General features: G+C 33.1%; 1 protein-coding gene across 1 annotated transcript; it reads right to left on the reverse strand.

Annotated features, from left to right (window-relative positions):
- Positions 1-5,082: 5,082 nt before the first annotated feature.
- On the reverse strand, positions 5,083-17,268 carry LOC139857636 (vacuolar protein sorting-associated protein 35A-like). The gene is made up of 23 exons (XM_071846453.1): positions 17,252-17,268; positions 17,040-17,151; positions 16,836-16,932; positions 16,610-16,733; positions 16,212-16,397; positions 15,615-15,702; positions 14,846-14,902; positions 14,650-14,739; positions 14,430-14,552; positions 14,121-14,195; positions 13,994-14,053; positions 13,709-13,825; positions 11,809-12,045; positions 11,676-11,741; positions 11,430-11,519; positions 11,141-11,230; positions 10,252-10,344; positions 9,176-9,244; positions 8,980-9,060; positions 8,778-8,885; positions 8,561-8,664; positions 8,030-8,143; positions 5,083-5,818 (listed from the first exon to the last, which is right to left on the reverse strand). The coding sequence occupies exons 2-23, from the start codon at positions 17,130-17,132 to the stop codon at positions 5,608-5,610; spliced, it is 2,373 nt and encodes a 790-aa protein (XP_071702554.1). The 5' UTR covers positions 17,133-17,151; positions 17,252-17,268; the 3' UTR covers positions 5,083-5,607.
- Positions 17,269-24,327: the final 7,059 nt, after the last annotated feature.

The following is a 24,327-nucleotide window of genomic DNA, read 5'->3' on the forward strand; positions in this document are numbered from 1 at the left end:
TGTTATCCGCCATTGCAGACTCATAAAGCTCCCACGTACAGAAAGAATATTGCAGATGGATGAAAAATTGAAGAATGAAACAACTGCTGTTACGTACAGGAGGAATATGAAGGGCTGTTTAATCCATGTGATAAGCACGATATAATACACAAACGGCAAATATAACGTGGGTAAAGAGAGGTTTAAAACATGGACTAAATTGGGACTTAATATGCCATTTAAGGATGAGATGTGCAGTTTATATAACACAGGGATGGTTTGGGATAAATAACAAAAACACATGGACGATTTAGGCATTTTTTTCTTTCTATTTTTGTTGCATTGTTTTTAAATTTATCTAATGTAATGTATTTTTAAACTACTCTCCCAGTCCCGATTCTATTGTCTAGTATTCCTTTTTAGGATGTCTCAGATTTAAAGTCCACTTCCATAAATGGTAAAAAATAATGTGTAAAGTTCTGTTGTGCCCCTACTTTATACATGTAAGACAAAAATATAGGTAAAAAGTAAGGGGTAAAACTGGAAAGTTAACAGAAAAGTACATGTGTCAGGTATTTTTTTTAAAACTGTGTGTTTTTTATCTGGAGATAATAGATTTAGGACGAAGGGGGTAGTAAACAGGCCCATGGGCCAAGACCCAACTTAATATGTATGACCAAGCTATTTTTGTTGGAGGTTAACGACATGGAAAAATCAAATACGGGCAACCCCTGCTTTTCGCTATTATTTATATTTATATACTAGTGAAATTATCCGTAGAATCACGGGATTATTTAAAGGAAACAGTTTATTGATATGTTTTAGGTATTAAGTGAATATAAATGCTAAAGTCATTTAGTTTAATAACTCGTGGGACCACAAATTTCGACTAAGAAACCTGTCGTTAACTTGGTCAGAATAAATAAACTACATTAATTCTCCCACCATCCTCTTCCAATTTTCATTACAATTACTATTTTTTTTATCATAAATGGTTATTATTTTAAGTGACTCAAAAACCCTGTTCAACCTCGCGAAAATCATTATTATTTTTGAATTCTTTTATCATAATATATACATTCATTTTAAATAGTCACAATATAATTTGACATATGTTATCGATTTTCAGATTCTTGTTGTTTAACAAACATATAATAATAAAGCATTCAAGCTGTGATAAATTTCATCATCAAACAACACATAAAAGAAAATAATTCTTTGGAAAAATCATTAACAATGACGTGAAAGTTTGTACCTGCTTTTTAGAAAGAAAAGGTTATTGGATAATATGATGGAAATTGAGAAAAAAAAGTTGTAAAGGTTTGTACAGATTGAGGAAAAGAGTTATGATACTATATGGTGGAGATGCTCCGAGATATATATTTATAAAACAGTAATACCGTATTAAGTATTAAATGATATTTTTACTAATTATTTTTGTTTTCCAAATCGGCAATCATATATTATCGGCATTTATTTGTTTTTATTTTGTATTTTTAATTAGAATTAATATTAATATAAAATAATGACATCATCATCATTACAAAAATTAAAGGGTTATTAGTGAAATGATGGCATCACCATTTTAGAGCTTTATATAAAAATATATACATAATTATATATAATTTATATATAATTATACATAATTTATATATAATTATATATAATATAATATATAATATATACTTATAATGAAACAAGTGTAATATACTAATATGTATAGCCCTTAAATATAAATCTATAAATATATCCTTTACCCTTAACTAAAACAAGTTTTGGAGTCGATCGCGCGCTACGATGACGGACACTTTATTTTATATATAACATAATTAATCAGTTTTTCGTTTTACAAACTTATATTTTAAAACAAATAGTTAAACATTGATAACCTTAACAAAATCGAAGAGAAAATATATTTCAAATCAATAATTAAGATCAACATAATTTTATTATTGTTAGTTAATAGTAAAATGTGAGAGTACGGGAAAATATTTTAAAGATAAAGAGGGGAAAAAGATTTTAAGTATATATATATATATATATATATATATATATATATATATATATATATATATATATATATATATATATATATATATATATATATATATATATATATAAAGTGGTGAAGAAAAAATAGAAGAAGTCAAATAAATATTGTAAGAGAAGTTATATTTAAAAAAGAATTTTAAAATAAAAGAATGAAATTGGGAGGAGTGAGGTAGAAATAAAAACATTAAGGGTTCTATTATGTAAAATTCAAACAAATTGAGGGATTAAAGGGGTAAGAAGGAAAAAATAAAATAAAAAGAGGGAGACAACCGGGTAGTTGAACTCGGAACCCCCTCGTTTAACATAACTGCAATATTACAACTGGTTCATGCTTTAACTTGGTGAACAATTGAGAGATTTTGTATTTAATGGTAAAGCTTTTGTTTTTTGGGAAAGAAAGTGAAAGTTGGATGGATGGTTGGCATTGATTGTTCTACCTTTAGATTTGAGTTTTATTACGATTCTATCCTAATTGAACAATAGCCTTTGTGGGTTTTCTAATTGAATGTATTTATAATTATAATATAATATTTATATATGTATAGTAGTTCAATAAATATTATAATTATAATTTATGTATATTTATATCTATATATATTATATATAACTTAAAAATAATAAATAATAATACTAAAAAAGTATTTATACATAATATAGATTAATAATATTTCATATAATACATAAAATAATAATATAATTGTGGATAATGTGATTATGAAGGCATATGTCATGGATATTAGTGTTGTGTGATGAAAAAGTGGTTGGAAGGAAGTGTTGATGTAGCACTGAGTGGTTGTGAAGCACATAGTATCATGAATAAGAGTAGTCTTAGATGTTAGATGTTCTTGTCCAATATGTTGTCAAATAAAGTAAACATTTTCACATAGCAGTCAAGAGTTATCTATAAACACCAGAAAACAACCGGCTAATGAAAAATAATTGCCTTTTTGAAAGAAAAATAGTCGTATTTTTGAAAGAAAACCAAATATATTTATAGGTAAAAACAGCGATATTTTTAGCCTATAGAAATATTGTGCTGTTCACTATTTTTTGGGATTGAATATATATAAAATTAAAGAAAGCCGACACGAAAACTCCGATAAAGCGCGCGGGAATTAGAATAAACCGACACAAAATTTGCTGAAATGCGTACATCAGAGTATGAGGTCGGATTACTCACACTCTTAACCCGAACAAGAAAGGCCTTCTACCTTTACCTTTACCTTTTACCTTACAAGATATGTTGCCCAAGGAAGAGGCGACCTAATACTAATAGTCGATGGACTATGAACATCAACTAGCCTAAAATTTGTTTATATGCATGTATAATAACTAATCATTTTCTTTTATTTTTTATTTTTTGGCCGGAAGTCTTCTCGGAAGCAATCTCTATACCTCTGAGTAGAGAGGGGGTGACTTTCACTTTATGTGGGTGGAGAATTATTTTTTTTCAACTCGTGGGTAGAGAAACGACTTCTCTTCTATTCTATGGTAGATGAATGATTGTCTACATCTCACTTCCCCATACCTCGTATGTGCGGGATTGAGAATTGTTGTCGTCGTTTCTTTTCTTTTCTTTATTAAACTTTTTCATTTTTTTAGGTATCATATTTATTCCAGCTCATTTTTAAACTTTGGGATATACAAGTATTTATTTACCATTTCATTTTAAAATAATTGTAACAATCGTTCATATTTTAATTGTAATTATAAATGTATGAAGAGAAATAATTTTTCACAACAACGGGCGAATCATCTCTTATCGAGTTATATATTTAATCACTTAAATAAATGACCGTTTCATTATTTTGTTAGTCTAGATATATAAAAATGAGTCATTATAAACTTTGAAAATTTTTATTCGTATAATAAGGTAACACAACTAAAAAGTTATCATTATAAACAACAAAACAAGTTGTCATTATTTCGGAGATCTGTTAATCAACCTATCTTCAAGAGCTTTACATCTTAATCCTGAAAGACTCCTTTGGCTTACATGTATTAATTATAATTGAAAGGGTTTTATCATTCATTAGAGTTGAAGTCAGCCATCATAGCATAATAATCACAATAAATATATTTTGCAAAAACATGTTTTGAAAGTACATACCGAAACAAGCAAGTGTAAAGCCTTTCCACAGCAACGCGCGGATCGAAAAACACTCGTTGTAATCAACTTTAAAGTGAACGGAGTTTATATCTTCGAAATCGCCGAGGCTAACCAATGAAAGCGTCAACATTTGGCTTATTGTGTGCCTCTTTCGTTTTTAACTGTTTTAGTAGTCGCACTTTTATTGTATGGCCTTCCAGGTCCTTCCCTACCGGGTTTTTGGTTTGTTCTTAAATGCATTAGTTTTACCAGAGATCCACTTAGATGAAAATGAAAACCGGTAAAATAAAGTGCTTCTGTTCAAGTTCTTCTGTTCCTTTATATTTTCTTAATCTTTTTCATATTTTTCTTGCAAGTTTTGTATCTATTTTTTCAAACAAGACGTAATTCTCTCCATTCTTTATTAAAAACGTTCTTTCTCTGAATGATTTTTCATCTTTATGGTTCCTCATTTCCTAAGGTATAACAATAGCTTCGACGCTTTAAAACTGTAGTACTCGTAATAGGAAATGTACACAAGGGCAGTAGCCTAGTGGTAAAAACTTGACCTATAAAAAAATGTGAAACTACCTAGAATCGACTCCCTCCTAGCGCAAAATAAATTCCACTTATGGTCAGGGAGGTTCACCGCGATGACTCCGGACTATCCGTAAAGCGGGTGATCACCCTGGGATTAGTCGGTTAACAAAGGGGATCGGAAACTCGAGTATACCAAAAAAAGTAATAGAAAATGTCCTTACATGTGCACTTGCCAATATGTTGTCAAACCCAATTACCCAAACTTTTAGAAAGTCTTAGATCGATAGAATTCGTTGTCATCCCCCAAGGTCAAAAAAAAAAAAAAAAAAAAAAAAAAAAAAAAAAAAATAATACTATTAGAAATTTACTGACAAACACAACTCTTTATACACTATTGTTCCATTGCTTTTTAAATATTACTGTTAGAAATTTACATGTTACAGCTCACATTCAGGTGGACTTCATTATCTCAGATCCAAGAAGGTACATTATGCAGCTTTATTATGGTACATTATTGATTTTAGTCATACACCAACAAATATGCATTAATATTTTGTACATAGCAATGTTTTAAAACACACTTGGGTGGTGTATAACTAGAAGTTAGTAATGTATGCGAATCATCACCAATATTTATTCAATGACATAACCAGCATGAATTCTATCTCGTAAGAACCTTACCTGAAACCAATGCAAGTTTATCTGGCATGTACCTTTGAACATCTTTAACGGTCAATATGTTCAGTGTATTCAAAAAATAATTTTTCCAAGTGAAGCTAGAATTCGTTCCGGTAAATCAAAGAAGTTCTACTATATCAGAAACTTTCAAATCGACACTATGTTCTTAAGTTGCACATTCCAAATTTGAGGGCATGAAGCAATCAGGTAACCGAAAAATTATAGACAATCATACATCACATACTCTACCATGGAGCTTGACAATATAATTAGACCTTGATTGGCTCAAATTTCTCCCCTGTTGCTCCACCCTTGTCCTTTTGGGACTGGATATAACGGATTGTACTGGCAAAGAAAGCATCGGCAGCCGCATCTGATGTTGTACTATCACTTTGCATTTCGGCTGTTACCAACTCAATTAGTCCTTGAATTGAAGCAACAGTGATTTGTGTATTTCCCTTCTCATAAAAGTACAAATACCTGAAATTACATTTTTTAAAAATGTTAAAATCAAACATGGTTTCGATTAAAAACATGTGATTAATTTGGAGTGTGTCAGGTTGAGCTAACCCGTGAATACTATCATGTTCACTTCGATTAAATGAATAATCTAACTGTTTAATAACTCCATTTAAAAATTGCTCGCAATAAAAACACCCTTTGGGGGTGAACTGTGTTAGACCCTCTTTAACGCGGCGTGTTACCACCTCATTTCATCGAGCACGCCACCAACATGCATTGGTGAGCGACGTAGGAGTATATGATTGGTGAAGATAGTCCGTTTGACTCAAACAACAACATTTGATTTTCAAAATTGCAACGGATATAATTTTAATTAATTACAATAATTTAAACAATAATAAATGTATACAATTTCACCAATAAAAATACACTCCACTCAATTCATTTTTTACACAATCTCATCTATATTTTCACTTTTTACTTCAATATATTCTAAAACAACTATCAACAATGGCAAACCCGAACCCGAACGAATGGTAGTTTTATAATACATCGTAACATTTTAACCGGAACCGGCGAGCCGACAACTCCCAGCTCGTCATCTTCAAACCAATATCCGACCTTCACTTGGTTTTGCCGGTTATACAACTAGCTCGTTCAATATGAGCCAACAAGAAATTTAACAACAAATCCATCAACTACAACAACTTCAAAAACTACAAGAAATTCAACAAGAATTCGGATTAACCCCACAACGACCTTTTCAACAATCTCAAAACACGTTCAACATTAGCCAACAAGAAACCCAACGTCAACCCCAACAACAAGCTGGTGGCGCCAGGAGAAGACGAAGTCACCAATGAAAAGGCAAAGAAAAGGCACGCGAACCGTGCAACACACAAATTTGGACGGTGGCTGAAGAGGTTTGGTTGGCAAAATGTTGGATTGATTCGTCCGAGAATCCGATTATTAGAAACTCCCAAAAATATCGTTCTTTGTGGGGTACCGTAGCAAGCAAATTTAACGATAACAACGAATGGTTTCGAAATGAAAATGCGTTATCGGGATAATGGCGTTATGTGGACAATGGATGTAAAGCTTTTGAAGGTTATTATGAGGAAGAAAAACGCAATCCAAGGCGTAGTGGAAATAACGAACAAGACTTTTACGACGGTGTGGTAAAATCGTATTATATGAACGAGGGGAAAATGTGGGCGTTTAAAGATGCTTGGGTATTTTTAAAAGACAAACTGAAGTGGCTTACGCCTACTCCGGTTGGTGGAGCTGTTATTGGTATAGGTTTACGGGATGAGGATGATGAAGACGCGGTCCATATGATTGATGTCACGGATGATCGCGCTAATGATGAGCTTTTAGGTGATGATCTGATTCCAACGCCCATTGAAAGAAAGCGGCTAGGAGTTCCGTATCTTCAGATGTAACGACAAGCTCTCGTTCAAGAAACTCTTCAAAATTTGAGGAGTTATGTGAACAAGTTAACGCGTACAAGAACGAAGTTGTATGAAAGCCGCACTCGAAGCTATCAAATTTCTGTCGTCCTTGGACATCTCAAACATACGGAACCCGAAAGAAAGGAAGCGTAGCATGAAGATGAAGAAGAACTTGCTCGAAGAGTACGGCGACTTAATTCAATTGTCGGATGAGGACAACGAGTAGTTTTAATATTTATATTATTATATTTTTCAATTTTTAGAACTTTTTAAAAATAAAGAGAGTTTAGAACTTTAGTTATTGTAAATTTCTATTTTTAGGACTTTTTATTAAAAGTAATCGTATTATTAATTTTAATTTTAGTGTATTTTATTAAATTAATTTGTTTTTATAATTACAAAATTTAAATCTAACTAATTAAACAAAATAAACACTAAAATCATTTATATAATATGAAAAATAAACAAGATATTAAAAATACCCCCCCCCCCCCCCCAAACACGCCAGTCAGCACGCCATCCATCATTTACAGTTTCCCAGCAAGCCCGTCAAGCACCCCACCCCTACCCATCAACACACCACTTTTGCCCGCCGTGGTTGAAGATGGTCTTACCCTTCCACCAATTTCATTTTTCAACAAACTTTTTAATTTAATTCTTTTGTAATAAAAAAGGTACCAAAATGAATCACATAATAGTATAAATCCAGAACTAATATCTCCACATCTTCACTTAAGAAGGATTTATATGAGTAGATTGTAAGTGGATAATTACTTACTTGTTCAGAATCTCGATGAAGAGCACGACTGATCCGCCACTACCTTTTGTTACATTTGCCATTTGTTGAGCAGCATTTGCAATTCTTAAGGCACGCTTCAAGCAAAGCAATACTCTACATCACACAAAAAACAAATCGATTCAATTACTTCATAAGTTTGTTAAGATCCTAAGTCATCATATTTCGGCCAATTAACATTTACATATAAATGAGTTGATTCAGGTTGTATTTTTGCCCATAACGTTTTTAGATGCAAACCAACCTCGTAATTTTTTATATTTCACAATACTAAATTGTTTTAGATAATATATACTTAAGACATACTAATCCTTTATAATGGTCATTATGTGTTTCGTGTTAAGCCATGCCCAACCATAAAAAATTAACAACTTGGTTTGAACCTGTTTTGACATATTACAAAGTGCAGCCTGATCAGTCCAAAGAACCAACCGAATAATTTGACCCGTTACTAACCCACCCATTTTTACACCTATATTGAAATGCAAGTAATATAGCAGCCGTTCAGCATACCTTTCACCATCCTTGATTCCGTCCTGATCCTCAACCCAGAACAGATGAGAACAGGCATAAACAGCTCTGCACTGATCTGGCTTCTTCAAGAGCTTTGCCGAATACTACCACAGTATATAAAAAAAAAAAATAAGAATATAAAAATGTTAAATTAATGTGATATTGATAGACGATAACAAACGAAATGAATGAACAGATGAGTAGTTCAAAATTGTACCCCTGTGGCTTTGTGGGTTAAAGTATCCCTGTTCTCAACCCCAAAAGTGTGCATCCGTTGAAGAGTCCCTATTATCAGGTACAGTGCTGTTACTTGTGCCTTAGAATCCTGTAAAACCATAAAGAAAATGAGAACATGAATTACATAAAGTCAATGGATCGGATACCATAAAACTGGAGTAGGATAAAATTAGAAAATTCACCGAAATTTCTTCTTCATATAATATATACGCTTGGGTGAAAAACTCGTATGCTACAGGTTCAAGATCACAGTCATTGGCAGCCTGTATAAAAAGGATTGCTAAATATATTAGTTCATGTAATAATCCTAAAGCTCGTGCCCTGCATTTTTGAAAAAGTGTCTCGGGGAGTTATTTAAGCCAAGAGATAGAGACATACCTCAGCGCATTCCAAGTACAACCTCAATGCAAGTTCTGGTACCGGAACCATTGACAAAACCTCAATTGTCTGACACAACAAATCAAAACCATATTAGCATATATAACAACCATATTAGAAAAGTTTATTTATGGAAACTTCTGGCTTGAGAAATAAGTTCTTTGTCTAGCTTGTTTTGAGGTTATATTACCACAGAAATAAAACAAGTTTTTTCAATTTCAAGTACTCAAATGTATACAGCCTAACTAAGGACCGTTTATGACCCTTTCCCTGATATGTAAATAGTGAGGTTTTGAAACTGAGACCTCTTGTTAGGATATAAAGACCCCAACTAGTTAGCTAATGGTTTATTACTATAGGAAATAATGAAGGTTTAAAATTCATTCCGAGAATACTCTGGTAAGTATCCCACGTAAGTGGATACTAGATCCAGTAGGGTTCCTCTTATTAAATAATGCAGGTTGATATTAAGATGATATAGGTTACTAACAAATTAATGAAATCCAGAAGAGTGCCGTTATTGTTAAGCATAGAAAGTTATGATAGAACATAATGCTTCATTCTCTATTTCTTCATTAATTAAATAAGGGTGAAGGACAATTTTGACCCAATTACTTATGCACGTGTTCATCCATGATATGTTAGATCATTGATGGGCCGGGTAAAACGGAGGAAATGTTCCCTGTTAAGGTTACTCGGGAAGGGTGAGTATTTTGACTTAGATGTGCACTGCCTAACCAAGTTATCCTGTGACCAATTCCATGACCATCCCCAAGATGATGTGTTGCTAGTGACGTTTGAACCTGAATCTTTAGGCCATATTGGGTATATTATACTCCCTCATACGTCCCTTGGGAAATTTTATTGGATTCAAGATAAGTTTGATAAATGTCAATTTTGTACTTAAATTCGAAGTAAGTTTGACTAAATTTATTAAAGTAATAAATGATTGATGGGTAATAAATGATAGTAGATTAGAGAGTTTAGTTGTTACTTTTGCAAGTGAACAATTATTTTGGGACATATACAAATAGTAAGGTGGACAGGATTGAGTAAAAAAGGTCATGAATAGTAACCTGATTCAATAACTGGAAGATCTTCTTAGGAGTGGCTGATGCTGTCTCCTCTTCAGTAACATTCTCATCCTGAGTTTGTACTCGTCTAACCAACTATATAATCGCATGCAAAGTCCATTAAAACCAATATCAGATCAAATACACGACACTTTTAATTGTGACTCGACTACAAAAAAGTAACTTGAAAGAATAAAAGTCTCTCTGACAGTTGAGATAATATTCTACGAAGTGCATTAACTTTAAATGCTCACTTTAAACTTGTATACACAACATCAAGCTTGCTGGAATATTTATGCATTTCATGTAGGGGAAGGAGTGTCTACATCTCACCTCCCCCATACACCACTTATGTGGTATTGGGTTTTGTTATTGTTGTTGTTGTTCATGTATGATACTTTCATACTGGTGTTGAGAATTTCTGAACAATTTTCTAAGCATGGTAATAATAATCTTATTCTTGATAGTAAAAGAAATATTTCATTTTTCGCTATTTAGTATGACTGGGATATCTAATAATATACTCCCTCAGTCCCAAAATAAGTGTCCCATTTGACTTTTAAAAATCTTTCTTTTATAACTTTGACTTATTTGATGAAATTTATATATATGGACTAGGTTTTAAACGTGTTTTCATTGGTATAATTTTTAAAATCAAATATTATATGACACAAACAAGAATATTTAAAATCAAAGTTAAAAGAGAAAGACTTCAAAAGTCAAACTGAGAGAATTATTTTGGGCGGAAGGAGTACGATTTATCTTTCAGTGAAAACACATCAACCAACCAACATAATTCATAAGTTATCACAGTTATAATTTGTGCCAGACCTGTGTGCATATATCACTTTAGACCAATCTTCACGAAATCCAAAAGTAAGAATTATTATACCTTGAGAGCATTGTATATAAGAGGAGGAATTGTAAAAGGAAGTCGTTTCGACCCTCCACTCAGAATATGCTTCTTCACTGTACATATTATCTGCCATGCAACATAATAGAGAGATCAACAACCATCATGTGTTCGATATCTAGACATTCATCTCATTCAACTTATAACGCCATGATGCATACAATTGACCTTCATTTAACTTGAAGTTATAAATTATAAGAAGCATTGTTGAGCACCGAAATATTCACATACAGAAGAGGAGAACAACATTACTAATTCGAAGGAATACCTTTAACATCTCTTCTGGATCATCATTGTGTAACATTTGAATTAGACGAGCAACCGAATTCTGCTCTTCCTTAAAGTCATCCTCATCCATCTACAAAAGGCAGTAATAAACCTTTGATTGAATTTACAAACTTCTACTAAATGGCATCATGCAACACCAATTTTTCAGAAACATGAGATAACATGTATACCTCATAAAAGTGAATTTAAAATTAATAAAATAACTTAGACTAAATAAAAAAGTAACCTCGTCATCACTATCGGCATCCAAATCTTTAACAAGCCCTTTTATTAGCTCAAATAAAGTCCCAACCTATAAAAAGGATCACAATTATTAGAAAGTAGAATGTCTAAGCAAAACACGTAAAGATCAAATGTACCTTCTCAGCAGTTGAAATGTGAGTTTTATTTTTCATGATGCTTTGAATAATGACATTAGACATCACTTTATTTGTTCTATCATCAAGATGCTCCAGGACTAAAGGATAGTTTGAAAGTTTTAGGGCGGTATCTATATCATTATACTTTTCCAATGGAGCACTTAAAAGTGCAACAATCTGTTTTGTAGCTTTGCCTTCCAGCTTTCCTTTGACAGTGATTTTGTTAACGCATGCGCCCTATCAGAATGAGAGCAGATACAAAAGGTCAATTCTATAAAATAATCAGTAATTGTGGCCAGGACCTAAAGTGATCAATCATGAACAAGTTTGATATTAGCATATAACAGACATCAGTTATGATGTACAAGATTGACCAGAATCCAGAGTCCAGACAATAGTCATAAGTGTATCACTATGGTAACACGTTCATTTATTTACATAGTACAATGACATTATACCACAATATGTTGGTGGACAAATAGATTGTCAATGATAAATTACAACACAAATTGTATGATTCAGTTCAGCTGATGCGAAAATTTTATAAGAGTGAGATCTAGGGATACCACCACTTCTCATAATAAAGCTTAGTAGCTTAGATGATGTTGATATATTGATAACTAGTGAAAATAATTGAAGTAGCATGTCATTCTTAATATATGTCTTGTGAAAACATGACATATGTGAAGTGTTAGAATATAAGCGAGTAACTAAACCCAAAACCCTAAACTCTAAACCGTCCGTGTTAAAAATTCAATCTAAACCCTAATTTCTAAACCCTGAACTCTAAATTCTAAACGCTAAACCCTAATTTCTAAACCCTAATTTTTTAACCATAATTTCTAAACCATAATTACTAAACCCTAATTTTTAAACCCTAAAAAAAACTCAGAAGCATAACAAGATTCATCCGTCAATAATTTATGAAAGTATTAATGGTTATATCAATTATTATGTATATTAATATTTTCTTTATATATATAACAAATAATAAATATTAATAATAGCTAAAACAATATAATAAATGTAAAAAAACAAATGTAAAAGTATATGCCCTGTTTGGACCTATTTGACCTGTTACCCGTTTCGACTTGTTACCCAAACCAACCCAACCTGACCGTTTGGACACGTTCAAATTTTTTCCCGTTTGACCCACGACCCATTTCAACCCAAAACCGTTTTAACCCGTTACCCAAACTGACCCAACCTGACCCGTTTGCCAGGTATAGATATATGATATATCTCATACTTGCTATAAGGTTTTGCCTTTTCATACAGAGTAATATAATAGGCTTTGTTTCAATTTGAGCCTACTCCAATTAGTTTAGTAATTAAACTTTTGCTGGCCAAGAAGTTCAGAGGTGAAGCTAAGAACATCACCATCATTGGTTGTCGGATTAAAAAGAACTAGTTTTACACATGTTTTGAGATATTGCTAAGCATTTTAAACAAAAAATTAACGCAAAAAATGATCATCAGTCTTAATTCATTTAAGTACAGCAAGACTACTGTTTGTGACCCTTATGATCAGATACGGATTTAGATCCCATTTTTTGTAGTTCAACAGATTTTCAAATTAATTCAACCAAAATAAATAGGTAGAACAGATGATAGGTATGAAACTTCTCTCTAGAGAATAATACAGCAGTGGTTGGTACTTAATGCTAAGCTAAGCTAAGCACATGCATGGCATATTCAATAGCCGTTAACGGGTAAACATACAAGGTTTTCCCCATTCAAGTGGCCCAAAGAAGGCAATTCTTTTTACCCAGGCGTACACTACCTGACCTGACCGGGTTAAGAGAATACTACTTATTATAGATAACTAAAAGCAAAACCAACGCAAAAGTTAACTTCAATAAAGACATTAGAAAAATTAATAATCTAAAGAGAGAAATACCAATATTTGATCCACATAGTCCAGCCGATCAGGATGGACATGAAGCGTAAATGTCAGAAGAGATGAATACAAAGTTACAGCTCCAAAAACAGGCATATCGGGTTGTGCTTCTATCACCTGTATTGAGAAAAAGGTTCAAAATTGCTTAACAGAATTCCAAAACCATGAAAAATAAGATACTGTAATAAATAAAGATGTTTCTGAGGAAGATAACGGTGCCCCTTCAACAAGATTTTGTTGCCAATTATACTTTAAATGCTCCGAGACATTAAGTGAGTTCTTTACCTGACCGATGGCATTGTTCAGTTTTGCAAAAGCTTCTACTTGGACAAATTCTGGTATGACCTGCAGCAAAACTAATATCAAGGCTAATGAAATTGAACTTCTTTATATGTAGCAAACGTTCACGCACCTCAATGCTTGATGCTGCATAATTAGATAGTCTCTCCATTAAACCAGAAAGAACTGTCTTAATGTCAACTGACGGCTGAAAAAAGTAAAGATAGAAACTTGATAACAAAATGCTACAAATAACAAAAGCCACAATAATCTTAGCAAATAATCAAGACATGCAAGACAACTCTAGAAAGGGATATTTATAATTAAAAAGTTCAATGACTATAATAAAGTAATTCTAAGTACTGAAATTTGGAGGGTTAAATCTTAAACAAAACGCACTGAAATATGTTTATGATTGTACAAAAGGTTTAGTAAAACCCACCTGAAGCTGTGGACAAGCACCCAATAACGTTTCAAGAGTCTGTAAATGGTACTCATCAGGAAAGACTTGAATAATACAGTCCATTAAATAATACTGCGCGAGATCATCCTTGCAATTCACAACCTGCAAATTATTGTGAGAATCTTGAGTTCATAACAAGATACATAACCAATACATTTATACAAAGATAACGAATGTCATTTATACAAACATATAATACCTGCTCCAGGATTCTTGGAAGAACAACGTCTCTGTAGAGCTCTAGGTCAATGCCTTCAATTTGACCAAGAACATGGAGATTCTTTCCAACCTAACAAAACATTATGACAGAAAGCAGCCATGCATGAGATTATACACACAAAGTTGTACTGTTTTTTAGTGTAATACAGAAAATAAGGTTATCAATAGTAGTTTACAAGATCACGAAGCTCGTTTCTCTCTTTCTCACGTTTCTCCTTCTCCCGAGCAGGTCCCTGCAAGACAGAAAGTCCACTTGCAAGTCTTAGATTAACATCAGTAAAAATTAATGGTAATTCACAAGCACCAACATAGCATTTGGTATGCTGGAATTTAAATATAAATGGAATGGTTATTGAAGCAATGTAATTCCTTCCATTTAGTATTTTCCATTCCATGGGTGTGGGTGTGTTTAATCCATTTCATTATGAAAAGTTACAAAATAATACAATGCAACTTAATATTTGTCATTTTGTCATACATAAAAATACAAAGCCTTAACTAAATTAGTGCTATATTATCCAAAAATAACTACAAAAATGTGTGCTTTCGTTGTACTCTTAATAGAAGTTCTAAAGAGCCTTTATTGTAATGAGCCTTTCTTTCCTGTTTCCATATCACTTGTACCGAAGATTTAAATATGTGCTATTTAACATTTAACAATTTGTTAGGGATATAAATTCATACATTTTCTTTATTTATATAAAAGATTCATATGAAAATTTTATACATTCCTACAGGCCAACCAAACATAATAATGGAATGTATCATTCCATTACCTGGTTTATTCCAATACCCCTTCTAGTCCAGATAACCAAATAGACGCTATCTAAAATAAACCCTAGTGATTTCTGTTTAGCTTTTCACGGTATTCAAGCACAAAAGCATATATGCTTAAGCAAAAGAGCATGATACAGGTTGCTAATGACACTTAAGATAATTACCAACCTGATGTTGCATTCGAACCCAAAGTTTGTTCATCTCTGTAAAGTTCTGAAGTACAAACTCTACAGCATCCATAACAGTGTTTTCATCCCTACAACAGCAAGATATCAACCTATTTATTAGGTCCAAGTGGTCAATATATTATTCTGGACACATGCTTAGGTCTTCAATTTCATATTCAGATCATGTAAAAGAAAATTATGGCAGATCACATAAAGAAACCTCAAACTGAATTTATAACTAAGACCATCTTTAAAAAGGAATTTATGACCACAACTGTTAAGAAATTGTCCTTACAAGATAAAACAATAAGAAACTACATATCAAACTCTCTGAGTACGTAAATGACCTTTTGAGTGAGAATGGTACAGACCATAAATTATGGGCTTAATCCTGAATAACAACTTTGAACGATCGATGACACAACTAAGATATATCAAGCTAAGGATAAGCTTATCCATATACGAATATACCGATGAAATACTGTTTATCATTATTTTTGCACTATGCCTAATAATAAGTTCAATGCATAATATTCAGGATCGTTAAACTTAATTTTGTAATTGGTTAATGAGGCAAGTGAAAGTTGAATAAACTTACCCTTCGTACTCTGAACCAATATCAGGTAACTTATCCCTACTGACTTGAGAAAGATAACTCCTTAAAAAGAGTCCACGAAGTGGATGCTGAATACCACGACACATTTCAACAAGATCCTTCAGAATATCCTTAGCAGGAGCCTCCTTTGACTTAATGTACACAGATCCTACTGTACAGAGTAGATACCTGAATCAATGTAAACACAATAATCAAGAACTAATCACATTTGTGAAAACAATAGATACTGATAAAGGAAATTCTTATCTTCCGTATAGAAAGATATTTTAGATATTCAACTAATCATCAATACTTATATTATAGGATGCAGGGAATATATAACAGCAAAGGCACATAGATTGAGCACTAAGGATCATAAAGGTAAATAGTTCCAAACTTACAATCTAGGCAATATGTTTCCTGCATGCTGCACAAGTTCATACAACTCGATAATCGAGCAACTACGCTTACTCTCCTCCTTAAAAAATATCTCCAGCTTCCTCAATTCATCAAATGCTCTCATATCTAAGCACATACACAGTTAAACACAAAATCATCAACAATAGCACTCAATACACAACAATATCAGATCACAGAGTTAAACAATGAGTTCAATAGTGTAATTACAAAGCTCGTAGTATTTATGAGGTGAAAGCCTCGAAGTGCGTAGCTCTGACAGCATCTGAGCAGAGTATTTTAATGCGTCTTTTATATTATTCGAATCCTGAATCGAAGAACACAACAATAAAACCAGAAGTTCATAAATTAGGGTTTAGGTGTTTGAAGAGATAAAAATCCGTAAATTAGGATTTATGGAATTGAATTGATTACCAAAGCGCGATGCATGTAAAAGGCGTTTTGTTGAAGTCCTGCGATGGCAGCAGTCAACCATTTCTCTTCATCTTCAACACCGTCGTGCATCATTTTGTCACCGATCTGTATTCTGTGTGGATCAATATGTTAGAATCGATTTTGAGTTGTTGGTTATTTAATTTAATTTAATTTGATTGCAATTGCAATTGCAATGTAAGTGGTGCCTGTACTTGGATTGGAAAGACCGCTTTAAGTTTGGACTGCAGTCGCCACTCGCCAGGTATATATCAGGTAAATATGCTTAAATTCATTTATCCCTCTTATTCTAACAGAAAATTTTGACGCCTACCCGATCTGTATCCAAAAGACGTAAAATATTAGTAACTTATGCTATTTTCACACGGCAAATAGATTCTCGACACGGACACTAAATCCATCGAGAGGCTATGACTGGACACGCGAAAGATGCTATCTACTGCAAGCAATGTGCAAGTCTTTCGGGCCGAGGTAACACATAAGCCATACACACGAAAGTGTCCGTGCACGTCATATTTATGTCGCGTAAGCCACTCCCAAGGTTGGTCAATACTATGACACGTTAACATGATTAGGCATCAAAAGTACAAACCCTACTACTTGTCTATAAATAGTAGAGTATCATCATGTACAGTTCACTTCACACACTCTGACACTTAGTGATCGAGCACTTGTTTTTTCTCTCACACACAATCACTTTCTCATAAACTCGGTGGGGTCAACTCACTCAAGTTCTCTACCGAGTCAAACGTCATAGGTGGATTGTTAAGCCACCATCATCAGATTACCAAATAATGAACCGAGATTGCACGAATATTAAAGAACAAACAATAAATCTCCAAACATACTACCGTTTGGCACTCAAGCTGTAAAATGCTTTATCATTGAATGTTGTTGGTTGAATAGTAGTCGATTTGACTTGATTTGATTTATAAATGTTATTTGGTGTTTGTAATAGATAGATGATTGGATAAAACATAAAAAATTTAAATCTAAATGGTTCATTTAGACATCTACTTTCTTTCCATTATCAAATGTTTGATTGGGGTTCTTCAAAAGCTGGAGTCTTTACGTGCAATAATCTTTTGAGAAGTTGGAGAAAACGTGCAAAAAATGACTTACACAAAGTTATGGGAGCGTTTATAAAACAACCACAAAATCAGATCATGTGGCATATATGTTAAAAGAAACCACTAAATTACTCACAAATGATAGTGCAATTTGCAAATGATGTACTTCGTAACTAAATCTCTAGTTTAAACAATATTTTATTTTCGTGACGTCATTATTAACCAAACATATACTTGCAGAAACAACGAAAAACAACTTAACAAATCAGCCTATAAAGTCTAACGGCTTGTTTTTTTGTGACAACTTGTTGAATAAATCCATTTCAGTCTCGCTTCTTCCATTTTCCCTACAAAAGCTTGTTCTAAACCCTAGACCTATTACCGTTTTGGTGGTGCTCATTTGTCTTCATTACTAGTCGCCGACATCAAGCTGGTGGTTTGGTCCTTTTTCCGATTGGCATTTGCTTATCTCCCTTGATTTTTGTGGTTTGCTATGACGGCCATAGCCCTTTACCACCGCCGTTCTCACAGTGGGGTTGGCTATGGTTATTAGTGTAACGACCCAACTTCGTTTTACCAAAAACACGTCTTAATTTTTTTTTTTTTAAGTACAGTACATCTGGACGGCGTCCAGACTCTTGGACGGCGTCTAGTTACAAGGACCAGGACGGCGTCCAGAAAATGGGACGGCGTCCAATTGAACTAAAATGTTCTGAGACAGAAAAATCCAACCCACGTTATACTGGACGGCGTCCAGAAGACTGGGACGGCGTCCAGCAGACCTGACCTGCACTCTTCTTCCCAAAACAAACTTTAACACTTCAAATCCACAACCAAACGTTTTGTAACAACCAACTCAAGTTTTACATCAATAAAACGTTAAATGAAAGTGTTTACACCATGAACTACGGACTATGACTAGATAACCCAACCCAATACCAAGAGCATAATCCCGGGGACTACCAAATCCCCAATCCACGTCCATATCTCCAAAAGTTACCCCATCGAGCCCAAGTGCTCCTACGCATCTAGCCTATCAACTAGCTAGCTTCACAACACGATACCCGAAAAATGGTAAACAACGAGAGGGGTAAGCTAAAGCTTAGTGAATGCAATAATTATACACATACATATATAATATACCTACTTGCAAATACCTACACAATTACCACATACACGCTGGCAATTTAAATAGCATACCATCACAACGTATAACGCTAAATCTCCATTACCACAAGCTAGCATAAACAATAGCATATATAACTCGAACAATATAATATGCTACACTACAACACATAACCATGGTTAACCAATAGTACAAGGGAATGGTACTCGAATTTCCCATCGGTGTTCATAACAACCATTAGAGTACTTAACACATCGTACACTAACCCCACGGGTAGCATCTTAACATGTCGATACTTCACCCCGGGTGGTGTCTTAACACGTCGACACTTCACCCCGAGTGGTGTCTTAACACGTCGACACTTCACTCGTCTTTCCTTGGAAGGGCATCTTAACACGTCGATACTTCACTCCGAGTGGTGTCTTATCACGTCGACACTTCACTCTTCATATTACTTGGGATGGCATCTTGTGACGATCGCTCCAAATCCATATGGACGAACACGTCATTTATTGATTTCATTGCGAGGTATTTGACCTCTATGTGATACGTTTTGTAACACTGCATTCGTTAGAAAAGGTATTTCATAAATGAATATATAAATTCCAGTTTTTTTACATCTGATGATTCCTACGTATAGACAATCACCATTTAAATGGTTTACAATAATACATCTGTTAACAATACAGTCAAAATAAGATACATGGTAATGGTTTGATGAATGCAAGTTTCTTGTATATAGCATGTATGACTCCAAGCACATAACTTGTATCACGTATGAGCAAACAGCGGAAGACTTCTAGAATCCTGAGAATAAACATGCTTCAAGTGTCAACACAAAGGTTGGTGAGTTCATAGTTTTAATATTACACATAATCCGTATATCAATGTGGATTACAAAAGTTCAGTTGTTTTATTCAAAACGTTTATCAATAGGTTTTACATAAAAGGTGAATCACAAGATTTCAGTTGTTTCATCCGAAACGTTTATCAATCAGTTCTACAAAATTGAGCACCCTGGTAACTAAACTTTAACGTTTATATAATTTGTACCCTTTGTATAATCATCTTAATAATACACGCAAACCAACGTGTACGCTTCTCAAATAGCATACGTCCGTTAAAAGGCTAGCGCTCTAGCTCGGACGGGGATGTCAAGCCCTATGGATCCATATACTACTACTCACGCCCACCAGTTCTTATAACTGGCAGTTACTAGTTACCAAAGCTAAGGGATTTTCGGTTCAAACTCAGTGTAGAATTTAGTATGTACTTGTATCCATTGTGTTTAAAATAAAGTGCATGTATTCTCAGCCCAAAAATATAGATTGCAAAAGCAATTAAAAAGGGAGCAAATGAAACTCACGCATATAAATATTGTATATCGGTTAATAAAGCATTTGCATGTATTCGCAGTTAAAAATATATTTCAAAAGCATTTAATAAAGCAGTTGTAAAAATAGCGCATGTATTCTCAGTCCCAAAAATATAAAGAGTAAAAGGGAATCAAATGAACTCACTATTTAATATTGATATACAATATTGCAGGAAAGCACGTAGACGCATCGGAGATGATAAACACGAGGTTTGATTCACAAAAATACCCCCGAACATTACCCATAATTTCTTTGGCAATAACCCATATTTTCCTTAGCTCTAGCTCGCTCGGAAACTCGTTTTGAAAATTACTTGGACAGCACTCCGTCGTAATATTTTTTTGTACATTATTATTTTTGTATCGCAAAAATAATAACACTAATAATAATAAAAAATAATAAGATTAATAATAATCTTATTAATAATAATAATAATAATAATAATAATAATAATAATAATAATAAATAATAAATAATATTACGGAGTATATATATATTTGTGTATGTGTGTGATTTAAATCGAGCGAAAACACTGAAATTTATAGATGTGGCCTGAAATCTGGAGTCATGCGACTCGCATGGAAATGGCCTTCTGGCCATGCGACTCGCATGAGGACCAGGGACAGCTCACATTGTTTTAGCTCCTAGCTTGTCGACATAATATAAAATAAATATAAATATATAAATAATTAATATAATTATTTATATATTATATTTTATTCTTGTGCATAGTAGACTAGATATTTTTGGTCCGTTGCGTCGGGCGTTTCTTCTTGACTCGGGTCCCGGTTCCGGATTTTCAGACGTCCTTGCGTACTATTTTATATCGTGTACTTTGCGTTCCGCAACTTGTACTCTTGTCATTTTTTTAGACGTTCTTCATCAATAATTTGAACCTTTTTAATTGTATCTTGTACATTTTAGCATTTTGGACCTTTCCGTCTTCAATTCTTCGTTTTCGCCTTTTGTCTTCGCACTTATTAAATATAAACGAATATTACTTGAATATGGAACAATTACAACTAAAATCCTGTCTTTCTTGGGGGATAATGCTATGAAATATATGTTCCTTTTTAGCCTTATCAATAGCCTTAAATTATCCCTTAATTATATCACTCAAAGTGTATCTTAAACTTTCGAGTGTTTTGGTCATTTACTTCTATAAATCATCGTCTCGCTATTTGTTAAAATACATTTTTATAATAGCGTTTTACTGTAGCAAAGTTACTTTGCAAAGTCAAATTTTACTGTAGCAATTCACTGTAGCAAAGTCAATTTCACTGTAGCAAATAGTGATTTTCGAAAACACTGTAGCATTTTGAGTAATGTGGCAATTTGAAAACACTGTAACAAATTAGTGTTTAACTGGTTCATCTTAAACGCTTTAGTTAACTTATCTAAATATCAATTGAATCAATAAACGAATGTTACTATCGTTTGTTATATATATATGTATATATCTTTTTAATATACATAAATCAGTTTTTAAATACACATTGGAAGTTATTTATAAATAAATTTTAATAATAAATATTTCAACTTATCATATACATTCAAATAGATATTTAAACCAATAAGTTTAATGTACGGTATCAAACAATTAATACATTGTTACCTTTTCATGTTATAGTATATATGTATCTATTTACATATAATTGTTCTCGAATCGTCGAAAATAACCGAAGGGTATTTAAATATATAAAAGTAGTTCAAAAATTTTGAGATTCAGTTTTACAGACTTTGCTTATCGTGTCGAAAATGTTAATCATACAAAGATTAAGTTTAAATTTGGTCAGAAATTTCCGGGTCATCACAGTACCTACCCGTTAAAGAAATTTCGTCCCGAAATTTGAGTGAGGTCGTCATGGCTAACAATAAAAATGTTTTAATGATGAATATGAGTTGATAATAGAGTTTTATCTATGTTTGAATAATATGGATAAAATAATCCAATTACTCGAAGCGTATGAGAGAAGTTATCGTAATCAAGTGAAATGGAGAATAGAGATGCGTCTTATCTCTTGATGTAGTAACGATTGATTTCCGGATTTTAAGGAATAGAAAATCTTCATAATTTAAATAAGATTTGATTTTTCGGAATTTGCGGAAATTAGGATTTTCTTTGATTAAATGCGTAATCTGACTCTATTACTGCGTCCGATATTTTGCTATAAATTGACCTCTTCCGTTTCATTTATTTTCAACACTCCTATAATTTTCTTTATTATTTCATACATCCCAATAGATTGTGAAAATGCTTAATCCAGTTCTGATTCTTGATATTTTCCTGGCTATCGTATCCTTCATTCTTCTTTTTCATCTGCCACCAGAGGAAGTTATTTTCTTCTACTATTACCTTGGGGTTATAGTGTTTTTCATTCTCCCGTGTCTTTATATTGCTATACGCATTGATATACACGGTTTGTAATTTCGGGGTTGTTTTCGGGCTTTATATTTTCCATTATATTTCGGAGCCTCATGCTTTCGTTTTCTTTTCCCGACTTTAAGTCAAGCGAATAATGGTCCAAAATTCGTAGGTATGGATTTTGAAATGAACATAATTAATATTCTAAGAAAGAAATGGTAATGGCACAATCTGACTTGTCAAATTACCAGAATACCTCGAAAAAGACCTAATCATCAAGAAAATATTTTCTTGATATGTTTAGAGGTTAAATAGAATAAAAGAGTTATGTAACATGGTTCATTATGAGGGTGGGATCTGTGAACCTTTATCACGTTCCATTAGAAACTCAGCATGACTTACTGTAATATAATCACGTTGATCAAGTGTCATTATATTATACTAACTCATGCTTCAGTTCCCAACACTACTTCAAAAACATCCATTTTTCAAAATTTTCAGAAATTAGAAACTAAAATAGTTTCTTTTATGATGTAACACAGATAGCGTGAAGAGATAAATAATTTCGGATGATAATAGTTATGAAGATATCTTCAGAAATATCGAAGATATTTATAATGAAAGATATGATAATATCTTAGAATTTCTAATATCGAAGGATGATGAAGAATATTGTCAGTAGGGGTTTAGTATCAGGAGCAAGGTATTCGTTAATGACTTCAGCAGATACTGAATCATTTGTATTCTTTGAAGGCAGGTTTAGTCTTTGTGATTTATCCACAACCCTCCTTCATACTTTGCTCAATCCGTTTTCCAGTTTCAAACCTTCTCTTTTTCTCAGCTTTACCACCATATTATTCTTTATCATCAAACTTTTGACTGTTAAGGTCGTTTACAGTTTTTACTGCTTCATCAGCATTGTTCCAATTTCAGAGAACTAGTTTCATAGTTTGGGGTGTTTTTCAAAAACTTCACATTCGAAGTATGTAATTCGAGGAGGTAGACGTTATATGTACACATATAACTGTTGGCGTAGACGTGCTGCAAGATTTCAAAATACTGATTGCAAATTCCCGATAGTTGGAATGGCAACTATTGTTACAAGATGTGGATGAGTACATGATAGGGTTTCAATGTATATATAGTGATTTCCGGAGAGTTTCAAATAGCAGAGTGACGGAGTCGCTGGTACATTTACTGCTAATATGGTGGAACATAAAAGGTTCCCCAGTAACAAAAACGTATATGCCAAAGTTATAAGTCTGAAAGGTCGTGGTTGACTAGTTGAATGGGTGATAATACTGGATACTTTAAAAAGGAATTGCAAGGTTAC

The sequence above is a fragment of the Rutidosis leptorrhynchoides genome, chromosome 7, assembly GCF_046630445.1.
Source record: "Rutidosis leptorrhynchoides isolate AG116_Rl617_1_P2 chromosome 7, CSIRO_AGI_Rlap_v1, whole genome shotgun sequence".
In the NCBI taxonomy this organism is placed as follows: Eukaryota; Viridiplantae; Streptophyta; class Magnoliopsida; order Asterales; family Asteraceae; genus Rutidosis; species Rutidosis leptorrhynchoides.

Excerpts from the sequence above, each read along its gene's own strand:
- LOC139857636 (XM_071846453.1), bottom strand. The coding sequence starts at position 17,132 with ATGATGCACGACGGTGTTGAAGATGAAGAGAAATGGTTGACTGCTGCC. Across the intron at positions 14,740-14,845 it reads GAAACGAGCTTCGTGATCTT|GTTGGAAAGAATCTCCATGT; the intron begins GTAAACTACTAT and ends ATGTTTTGTTAG. Across the intron at positions 14,553-14,649 it reads TTCCAAGAATCCTGGAGCAG|GTTGTGAATTGCAAGGATGA; the intron begins GTATTATATGTT and ends AATAATTTGCAG.